Below are 10,611 nucleotides of genomic sequence, written 5' to 3'. Positions count from 1 at the left end.
AGAATAAATCTTTTTTAGATTGACTTCTTTTATGGTTAACTGACCATCAGTCTAAATTGTCTGAGGACAATCAATGTCTCTTTGTGGCTATCTTATGGTCTCTCTGGACCAGCGGAAACAACTTCATTTTCCAAGGCATTAGAGAAAATTTCACTGTTGTCTTAGCTAGAGCTAGAGCTATGCTCCTCACTAGGAATTCTAGAGATCCCAGTTTGACCACTTCTTCCACCATACATGTCAGTATTAGTGATAAATGGATGCCTCCTTCTTTTGGTTGGATTAAATGCAGTACTGATGGTGCCTTTGATGATATCTTTGGAGCTAATAGTGCAGGGTATGTGATGCGTGATTTCTCAAGAAAAGCAACCTTTTGTACCTCCTTAGTCTTTGATGCTCACTCTGCTGAAGAAGCTGAAGCAAGGGCCATCTGGGTAGTTCTGAAGAAAGTTGTGGAACAACATCTCTCTCACATCATTGTAGAAAGTGATGCAAAAGCTGTCATCGGTCAATTTTCAGCTGGGAATTTCGATAGAGACTCTAGGATGAATGCTATCTTTAAAGACATTCTCTTTTTTTCTTCCAAATTATCTGCTTGTATCTTTAGTTTTAAGCCTAAAAGTTGTAATTTTGTTGCTCATGAGCTTGCTCAATGGACAAAACAAAACAGTTCTTCCATTTACTGGTCTAAACCCCCTGTTTGGATCCTTCCAACATTTGAGGAGGACCATTAGCCTTTTTGAAGGCCTTAAAAAAAAAAAACTCTTCTCCATTCCACCATTTTCTTTTTCCTGAGCAATCATTTATGAATCCCAACACTCCCAACTACCTACTGGTCTCTTATCTCACTCTAACTCACCTCAACAAGTGCGCCTGTTTGACATTACCAACAAGCAACAGCTAATCCATTCGGTATCTCAGCTTTGCGTGTTTTATCTGGAAATTCATATGGTTGAATGAAGTGGAGTCATGGACTATAAAAGACAATACCACTACATCAAATAAAAATCCAGCACCACCAAAAAGTTCTTGGAGATAAAAATAAAAATCCAAAAAAATAAAAACCCCTTGATTCTCGCAAACATTCAGGAGCTTTGTTCCAGAACAGAATCCACGACGATGATTGGCCGGCAGTTATCTATCATCGTCTTAGCATTTGTCTTCTTCATCTCCTTAATTCCTTCTTCATCTTCTATTCCTTTCATTGTATTGCACGGTAAGAACAGCAACTATCTCATTCTTCAACCCACTTTCTTTAGTGATTGTTAAAAAAAATTTAGTTCTTTTTTTTTTTTGATTAGATTTTGTTGATTCAATCCTTTTAAGTTTGTTTTATGTTTTAAATTTCGGGATTTAGAATGCGTCAAATTGACTCTGTGTCGCAACTGGCATGCCTGGACATTCACTGAATCATGGAACTTGTGGTTGAAACTAGAGTAGATAAAGAGTGGAAAGTCATAAGTCAATGCTCATGAACCTGTCAATTTTCTGTACAAAGAAGATGAGAAAAATTCTGTTTTACTGCAAAGCTTAAAATAAGAAATCAGTGCATCCTTAAAAGTATGTGTAGAAGTTACACTTGTTATTTTTCTAGATGTGCAGAAGGGCTTTGAATGGTTTTTATGTTGAAAAATTACGCGATGCAGTTTTATTCTCATAAGCTGCTTTTATTTTGGTGCAGTTCTATTATTTTTGAATTAGATTGATCAAGTTGCCTATGAAATAATTGATTATTTTTTCTTTCTCAGTCTATCTCTTTTTTAATTACCTGCTATCATTGTTTGTTATTGGTTTCTGAATATTTCCGCCAATGTCATACGAGTAGGTTCTAAAATCTGGGATAGCATTCTGCTTGCAGGTTAATGTTTAGTCAACTTATATAGTCTGAGTTCTGATGGTGTATTTTTATCACAGGCATTGCGGACAAATGCTCCAGTAAAGGTGTTTCACAGTTCACCCAGCTTTTGAACAACTGGTCTGGCTCTAAAGGGCATTGCATGTACGGTTTCCTAACTTAAGTTTTCTGTTATATTACATGCTTAAATTCTTTCATGATTTCAACAACTATTGCCTATTGATCATGCCTGGAGCCTAATCCCACCTTGCAAAAACTATTTAACATGATAAATGTTAGATTGATAAGAAAATTTCCATGAATAAATCATGTTAAAAAGCATTGCTCAATCTATTATCTACACAATTTAGAATATTTTCAAGTGAAAATTATGAGAAAATAAAAAATAAAATCATGCAATTTTGTGGTAAGTATTTTCACAGAAGTAAAACAAAAAAGGGAACTAAGTTTACAGAGGAAGAGAAGAGTTAACTTTTATCAGCATAGTGATCATGACAACAAGAAACCACTCAAATAGATTTTTTATGTTCATACCATAGCAAATTGTGGAGAACTGGAAAGTCACATTCCATTGTCAGTATCTTAAACATTGAAGAAGATAAAGAGTAAGATTAAAAAAAAAAAAAGTTATATTTTGAGACGGTGGCTTCTTACCAGATTGTTAATACATAACATGTAACCAGCTACTCGTAAAGTGCATATACGGAAGTACCTAAACAATAAACAAAAACACACTGAAGTATTCCGGTGACTGGTAAGGTAGCGTCTTATAAGACAAAGTGGGTATATGTCCAAATTATTTTCTTGGTTTCCTTACTGGATGTGTAATTCATCTTCCATTTTTCCTTTGCCTACCATAGAGAAGTTGGAAATGGAGCATGGGATTCCTGGTTTATGACACTTCAGGAACAGGTGGGACCCTGCATATATTCATTTAAGGTTCAGGAGTAGTGTATTACTGTTGATCTAAACTAGCTATAGCTTTTACATCTTCTTTTGTGTGCAGACAGAAATCGTTTGCAAAAAGGTGCAGATGCTGCTTTGATGGTTAAGGCATTTCATGTGTAACTCATTCTTTCTTCGGAAATAATATTTTTGGACATGCAGGTGAAGAGTATGAAAGAGCTCAAGGATGGTTATAACATTGTTGGGCTTTCACAGGTAATTAGTCAATCAGGTGATTAGCGAATAGTTTAGGAGCTTAATATCTGTGAAATTAATCGCCAAATAAGGGATAAAAACAACTGGTATTGTTCATCTTCATCCCGTTGTTTAGGCATTACCTCAACTAAATGGAATTAGATAGTTGCTATTCTCGGTATTTGAGCTGTTAGCCAATTCACTTAAATTCTTTCCTACTACATTTTATACATTCAAATTTCTGTAGTATGAGATATTGGCATACGTTGAGACAAATTTAATATATTTGGTTTGTTTCAGGGGAGCTTGATAGGAAGAGGTGTTCTTGAATCTTGTGATGGAGGTCCTCCTGTAAGACTTCTAAATTAGTTTCCTCGTATATGCGTCTTAAACTCTTCTCTGCTTAATATTTGTTTCATTTGCCACTTCCAAATTTTGTTGTAGACGTGAGGCCACACCTAGGTATTGGTAGTCTGTGCATCTATAAATTTACTACATCGTTATTGACTTGTATTTGTTAGTGAGAAATTATGGTTCGAAAATTGATAACAGTTGCCATTGGTTATAATAAATTAGAAAAAAAAAAGTTGAGTAATTACAGCTATACAGCTATATAATAGCAATATCTATAAACCAAGAGTCGGGAAGATCCAATTCAAAACCATTGGATGAATCATTTTCATGCATTCAGTTGCGAAGATAGGATAATTATATATGTAAGTGGACGCTATGAGGATTGAGTGACTGGGAGCTTTCTTGGCTACTAGTTGCATCCAAATCAAATAACGCATGTTTTATTCATTTTACTGGCTTTGAATTGTTTCCTTGCACGGTGCTGCTTTCAGATAAACTCATCATATTCTTATATATGTGTGTACAGGTTAAAAATTTCATCTCCCTAGCAGGGCCTCACGCCGGTACTGCTTCTGTGCCACTGTGTGGAGTAAGTTCTCATTCACCTTTCGATCATTAACGAAGTAGAGTAACCAACAAACGGATTCGCTTACTTAAGAAAAGTAAAGGGAGACTGAAAAGTTGTGAATGAAAAGTTGTCAATATGAAATAGTTGAAGTTCACAAAGTTTCTCAAGTTTCCATGAAGTCCAAAATTAGGTCACAAACTATGTATATGAGAAAATCTAAAGTGCCCATCACATAAACTGATTTTGTAAGCAGAACTCTGGGTAGAGGGATACGTCTACTCATCACATAAAACATGAGGGAGCTTACTCATACAGAACCAGTTGGTTCCTGGAAAATATGGGTCAGAAGTCAGGGTTTCTCTCATTTTGACTCAGAGTCTTGAGTGGTTGAGAAAACTGAGACATTCCAATATTTAAACAACAAAGTGGTGAACGCAGTATTAAGGACAGTTTTGTGAACGGCACCTAGCATGGGCTAAAAAGACCCACCGCCTGGTGAGCGGACTAGGAAGCTTCAAGATGTTTAAAGGGATAGTCTTTTCAAATTAAGATCAAAACAGTTAATGAATCAAATGGTTAGCATGGTGATTCGACTGAGTACTTTGGCAGGACAGATTTCCTGGCAATTAACTAAATATATTTGTCTTACTACCCGTGTTAAAACATTTGATAGGCAATGTTAAATCTTACGATTCTGAATATGTTTTTGTTTACTTTTGCAGTCTGGCATCATGTGCATTATAGCAGACAACTTAATCAAGCTTGAGATTTACTCTGATTATGTGCAGGTAAAGTCATTTGTTGTCACATATCCTTTATGTCTATCTCATAGAATCTATTAACTTCGTTCTTAGTACAATTATAGATCCTACTTCATGATCATTACACTATCTCCATGTGCACACCACTAACTTCAGTTTGATCTAATCTGTGCAGACCAAATTGGCACCCAGTGGATATCTTAAAATTCCCACTGTAAGCACTATATTATATATGCAAATATAAAATATAAGTAATATTTCCCTGTGTGATATTACAGTCACTTCATTTTATACCTCTTATGGTGTAGTTTTAATTCGTGTTTGCATTTCTTCCCTTCAGAAGATTTGCAATAACAGAAATAATTTTTTCTACTTTTTCAAGAACTGACCAAACGAAAAACCAAAAATCCATCTCCAGGATATACCTGCATATTTAAAAGGATGCAGATTTCTACCGAAACTTAACAATGAACTCCCTAACCAGAGAAACTCAACTTATAAGGAACGATTCACCAGCTTGCAGAATTTGGTGCTTATCATGGTAAGTCTTACAGACTCCCAGGTGTTCTGCAAATCTCCAGTAACCAGACATGCATGTCACCTTTCTTTAAATAATCAGATTTTTGGCTGCTTGAAATCAGTTTCAGAATGATACAATTTTGATACCAAAGGAGACCTCCTGGTTTGGATATTATCCTAATGGAGCTTTTGATCCAATTTTGCCTCCTCAAGAAGTAAGCCTTCTAATCTTTTCTTCATAACTGAAATAATCATCTCAAGACATCTTAGTCAAATGTCATGCGTAAAATGGGTATATGCGGAATGGAAATTGGAAATCTTCAGTCGTGTACTGCTGAAACTGTCCGTCTATCTACGACTGTATATGAGTATATGGTTCAGAATCTGTTTCTTGCATCATAGTTACTTGTACTGCTCTATGGAATCCAGATTTTTATGGAAGGTCTGCTCATCATATAACTTGTCCAATAATCACATTGTTCCAGAACTTTTAGTCAACCACCTTATTGATGGGGTTAAAATCTTTAAAATGATGGTTCAAATGGTAAATGAGATCATCTTCACACTATGTCAGCTCTTGCATTATCTCTGTCTGATACCGTAAATTGGTGCAACCTGATCACCACAATACGTATACCTTAAAACTTGAAGCATAATCTACAAGAGACTCTGTCATGTTTCCATACTTAACAGTACTAACTTACATGTAATTGTCCGTGCAGACGAAACTCTACATTGAAGACTGGATTGGTTTGAGAACCTTGGATGAAGCTGGGAAGGTTAGATATCTTAGTCTACCCGGTAAGCATCTTGAAATATCACAACGTGATATGAAGAAATATGTTGTGCCCTACTTGGAGGACAAGGCTTTAACAAACACGAAAATAGTAGAATCATATAAATGGGCCTCCTCAATCTGGACAGCAGTTGGAGAATTGATTGGTCTCTCAGAAGATAGACCACTGCTTCATAAATGATACAGAATGAAATATTTGTTTGATTATGCTACAGTTGCTACACCAACAAAAAATAGATTGCAACAACTTTGAACCAGAGGATTACACCAAAAAGAAAACAAAATAAGAAAGGAAGTGTGCAGCATTTGGACAGCAAGTTGCACACAGAAGAAGAAAAATAGAGCAAATAAGGTTTGCAGTCATAGGCATTATCAGATATCTTCACTGTACAGTCATTTTAAATTGATATTCCATTCAGAGCTTCCTGACACGCTACTTTTCAACTTTCCACTTTCCACTTAGCTAAAAAATGAAAATTCTGGTGGAAACTGTTCTAAAACAATCGAGGAGTGAAACAATACAAACCAAGACTGTTCTGTTACAAAATTACAAATGAAACAAAGGTCAAACTATAGGGATCATATCCTTTATCTTTTTTTCTTGATACAAAAGAGAAGATTAGAATCCTGTTATGGGGGCTGTAGGGAGATGGGACTTTGGGGGCTTAAATTACTAAGTGGGACCTAATGTTATAGAGGAAATCAAATTTATGTAAAAGTTCAAAAATACCTTTTATAATTTTAATTTATTCCCCTTTTACCCTCTCATTAACTACCTAATAATAAATAAATAAATAAATAATAATAATAATAAAAAAACGGAAAAATCATTAAAAGTGAAAAAAAAACCATTGCCCCCTCCCCTATTCATTTTTCTTCCCCTTCTTCTTCTCATATTTTTCTTCTTTCTGTTTTCTTCCTTCTTCTTTTCTTCTTCCATTCTTCGTTTTTCAACGATTAATCGTGGATTCAAAAAAAAATCGTCGTCGATAAAACTCATTCTATAAAACCATGAAACCTAAGGAAAATTTAGGTCAATCTTCGTCGAATCAAGCTCCTCCTGAAGCAGAGAAACCAACTTCATCAAATGAAGATGAAACTGAAGATCAAGAAGAAGTGAATGAAGGAGATGCACCAGCCGCCGAGACTCCTGATATGACAACAATAAGGTATGAATTGAAAAACCCACTCTTTATTTAAGCATTTTGTTGCTTATTCAGTAGGTTTCGAAAATTTTAAGTCTGAAAAAACAGTTTCTGAAAATGCATACGGCTGGGAGTTCTTGTATTCCCAGCCGTAAATATGCCTCACGGTTGGTATCTATTGTTTTCCCAGCGGTGTATATGTTATACGGTTGGGATGTCTAAGAACTCCCAGCCGTTTGTAAGCTTTACGGTTGGGATATCTAAGAACTCTCAGCCGTAAATAGTCGATGCGTATGAGATGGAGAAATCCTATCTGCAACAAGTTGTATACGGCTAGGTTATTCCTAGTCGTATATTCTCCTGTGTTCGAATTTTTTTCCAGCGGTAGTGTTTACGTCTCGGTCTTTCCGTCCGTAACTTTGTTTTCTGACCGTAATATTTAGTTTCCTAGTCGTTTTTATACTACAGCTTGGATTTTCCTAGCCGTGTGTGTCACTTTGCTGAATATTAAACCAGCTGTATTTCCACGTTGGACAATGAGCATCCAGATGTGGTAGCTTTGGTAAAAGCTTCGGGGTTATGGTCTGGAATCGAGGCTTTGCAGAAGACATATGATGTTGTGACAGTTTGTGGTTTTCGAGAAAGATTCTGGACCGAAACTACGACTTTTCACCTCCCGTTCGGCGAGATGACTATCAGTCCGGATGATGCAAAGCAAATCACTGGTCTTGCTTTGGAAGGGAAGGCTGTGTTTTAGGGTTTCAACAACTCTATGCCTTTTGATCAGCTTTGTGTCTTGGTGAAGGAATGTTTTGGGTGGGGCAAAGATGAAGCGGAAGAAGAGTTTGAGATAGGGTATGGATCCCAACCTAGAGCTAAAAGGCAATTTAGCGCACCGGGTGAACTTAGTGAAACAATTAATATGGCAAGGAAGATTAATTTGGTTCTTCTGAAGGATAAATTTGGGGATTCTAACCGCAAGACTGCTAGTGGAGAGTTGGTGATGGACGCAGAAAGAGCTACACATACGGCTATAGCTTACTTGTTGCACGCTCTTGGGACCGTCTTTTTCCCCGATTTCTCAGGAAATAAGGTAAATGCTTGTTATTTGCAGTGGTTGAAGACTCTCAGTTTCGATCCAGAAACAAACGAGGTACTTAGGTACTCGTGGGGCACCGCCTCCTTGCTAGTGTGATGAACAGTCTTCGCAAAGCTTCTAGGTGGAACGAAACACAAATTACGGGATGTGTTGCTCTTATCCGGGTATCTTTTTGTTTTAATATAACAAATATTTATTTATTTTACTTTTATATATTGGTTTGTGGGTAATATCTAATTTATAATTCTTCTTCTTTTTTCCGTAGTCATGGGCTTACGACCATTTTAAATGATTGAGGCCTTCCCAGGATACAACATGGCCTCTAGAGAAACCTACAGGAGGAAGATACCCCTTTGGAGGGACCCAACACAAGGCTAAAGAGACGGAAATGGTCGAAATGAGGAAAAAGTTGGATGCTTTGACAATCGATGATGTGGTTTTTGACCCATATTTGAAATTTGATGAGGATGGAGATGATGAAGTTGATGATAGAGTATTTTCTAATGTGGCGACCTATACGGGACCTTTGTTTCATACAACCGGATTCGTCATTTTAGATCCTCGTAGAACGCTCCGCCAAATTGGTATTGTCCAAAAAATTCTACCTGAAGATTCTCGTTTTAAACTGAGCGTAGCCAACTCCCAATTTAAGGACAAAGATGTCAGATTGACCTATGAAGAAGCATCGTTGATCGAGCATTGGAATGCTCGTTCCCAAGAAGTAAACCAAATGAGTAGAAGAGCGCTTGAAGCTTCTCATGGGACTTCCGAAGCGGGTGCGAATTACATGGAATGGTATCAAGAATGGGCCCATCCTTATGTGGAAAATTTGGATCCGGAGGCGCTGAGACATTTCAAGAATGCAGAGAAAGAGAGTACAAAATCAAAGGCATCAATGAATGAAGAAGATGATTGGGAGAAGATGGTGGTACGTATACTACTAATTATGTTTGTATATGTTGTTTTTTAATTATCTATGAATAATTAGAGTGTGTGTGTTTGATATGAAAAAATAGGTCGAACGAGTTAATTGGGTGGTCAAGGACATCACCCGTATGATTAATTCTGGTGAGGACTTAATGGTACATGAACAAAGATTACTCCGCAATCGATTTAAAGGCATAACAATCCCTGAGAAAGGAGTTTTATATGCTTATGAAGAGGACCGACCACGGAGAGCTAAAAGGTCTAGGTCTCCTTCTTCTAGCGACGACTCGGACACTCCCTCCCATCCCCCACCCCCCGCGAGCAAGTTCAATCTAAGCAAGGAAAATCGAGGTGGTAGAGGTGAAAAAGGTGGTCGTGGTCGAGGTGCAAAAGGTGGTTGTGCTGGAACAAGTGCAAAAAGTGGTCGTGCTGGAACAAGTGCTTGAGGTAGACGTGGTGGAGGTAAAAAGACTCCAATTCAAGGTGGCAGCGGTCGAGGTAAAAAATCTATTGTAGAACAACTTGTGGAACATGAGAAAGAGGACGATTTGGATGCATTTATGCGCTCGTCTTCGGAGGAGGCATCAAGTGAAAGTGAATGGCTATTTACTCGCTTTTTATTATTTTACTTCATGGATCTTTTATTATCTAAGACTTTGTCTATTTACTACTTTTGTTGTTTGGTGATTTTATAACTTTGCACGTATGAATGAATATTAGTCTTTTCATTTGTCTAATCTAAGAAAACTGAGGAAAAAATCAAGATTTACTAATTTTTTGTGCACTTTCAGCTAGGTCAAGGCTTCACATAACCTAGCCGAAAATGCATATAATTCTTGTCAAATAAACTTGCACAATGTTTCGGTTAGAAAATCCTGGCTGTTAACAGGAAAACGGTTAGGAAAAGCAACCGTAACCGGTTTACGGTTAGGAAATACCTAGCCGTATATTGCTCTGGAGACTCAAAAATAAAATGAGTCTTGGTTATGGCTACATATCCGGGTCGTGTATCGTACTTGCGGTTAGAACTCTAAACCGTAATTCTGACATAAATTTGCAACTTTTGTTTACGGCTTGGCCGACCTTTCTATTTCCTGACCGTAACCGCAGAACGGTTAGGAACCCATCCTTGATATATTTACAGCTGGGAATTACCCAACCGTGTATTACTCTGATAACCAAAAAAAAGGGATCCTAGTTACGGCTACATGTCCAGGCCGTAATTCTGACAGAATGTACAACTCTTTTTTACAGCCAGAAATACTAGCCGTAATTCTGACACACCACAAACCCTGCAGGTTTATACAAAATTACGGCTGGGTATTCCTTTCGATTTCCAAGCCGTAACTACCTATAATTTCCATTTGTACAACACCATATCGGCTAGTTTTTTGAATTTTGAAAAATAGATTCGTTTGAAGAAAGATCTATAGAAGGTTCTAGCTGTTCA

The 10,611-nt window shown here is 37.1% G+C and overlaps 2 protein-coding genes across 4 annotated transcripts; both read left to right on the top strand.

The window, feature by feature from the left end:
* The first annotated feature begins 686 nt into the window (after positions 1 to 686).
* Positions 687 to 6,421, top strand: LOC113310839 (palmitoyl-protein thioesterase 1-like). Of its 2 annotated transcripts, XM_026559637.1 has the most exons (12): positions 688 to 1,213; positions 1,912 to 1,996; positions 2,713 to 2,764; positions 2,859 to 2,879; positions 2,960 to 3,013; positions 3,293 to 3,343; positions 3,873 to 3,935; positions 4,637 to 4,702; positions 4,851 to 4,889; positions 5,094 to 5,216; positions 5,317 to 5,409; positions 5,917 to 6,421. In XM_026559637.1, exons 1-12 carry the CDS (start codon positions 1,117 to 1,119, stop codon positions 6,169 to 6,171), a joined length of 999 nt encoding a protein of 332 aa, XP_026415422.1. In that variant the 5' UTR covers positions 688 to 1,116; the 3' UTR covers positions 6,172 to 6,421. The 2 variants fall into 2 exon arrangements, with proteins under 2 accessions (XP_026415423.1, XP_026415422.1); XM_026559638.1 differs by lacking the exon at positions 2,859 to 2,879 and having other exon boundaries at positions 687 to 1,213.
* Positions 6,422 to 6,932: 511 nt separating this feature from the next.
* Positions 6,933 to 9,855, top strand: LOC113307954. 2 transcript variants are annotated; one of them, XM_026556426.1, is made up of 4 exons: positions 6,933 to 7,159; positions 7,684 to 8,398; positions 8,500 to 9,162; positions 9,251 to 9,855. In XM_026556426.1, the coding sequence occupies exons 3-4, from the start codon at positions 8,623 to 8,625 to the stop codon at positions 9,605 to 9,607; spliced, it is 897 nt and encodes a 298-aa protein (XP_026412211.1). In that variant the 5' UTR covers positions 6,933 to 7,159; positions 7,684 to 8,398; positions 8,500 to 8,622; the 3' UTR covers positions 9,608 to 9,855. The 2 variants fall into 2 exon arrangements, with proteins under 2 accessions (XP_026412211.1, XP_026412212.1); XM_026556427.1 differs by lacking the exon at positions 6,933 to 7,159 and having other exon boundaries at positions 7,615 to 8,398.
* The last annotated feature ends 756 nt before the right edge of the window (positions 9,856 to 10,611 follow it).

The sequence above is a fragment of the Papaver somniferum genome, chromosome 9, assembly GCF_003573695.1.
Source record: "Papaver somniferum cultivar HN1 chromosome 9, ASM357369v1, whole genome shotgun sequence".
Classification (NCBI taxonomy): Eukaryota; Viridiplantae; Streptophyta; class Magnoliopsida; order Ranunculales; family Papaveraceae; genus Papaver; species Papaver somniferum.
This window is presented reverse-complemented; position numbering and strand designations above follow the sequence as displayed.

Bases quoted from the DNA above. Each gene is read 5' to 3' on its own strand.
- LOC113310839 (XM_026559637.1), top strand. From the start codon at position 1,117: ATGATTGGCCGGCAGTTATCTATCATCGTCTTAGCATTTGTCTTCTTC. The intron at 2,765-2,858 runs GTGGGACCCTGC...TTTTGTGTGCAG, and splicing joins TTATGACACTTCAGGAACAG to ACAGAAATCGTTTGCAAAAA. The intron at 3,014-3,292 runs GTAATTAGTCAA...GGTTTGTTTCAG, and splicing joins ACATTGTTGGGCTTTCACAG to GGGAGCTTGATAGGAAGAGG.
- LOC113307954 (XM_026556426.1), top strand. From the start codon at position 8,623: ATGGTCGAAATGAGGAAAAAGTTGGATGCTTTGACAATCGATGATGTG. The intron at 9,163-9,250 runs GTACGTATACTA...ATGAAAAAATAG, and splicing joins ATGATTGGGAGAAGATGGTG to GTCGAACGAGTTAATTGGGT.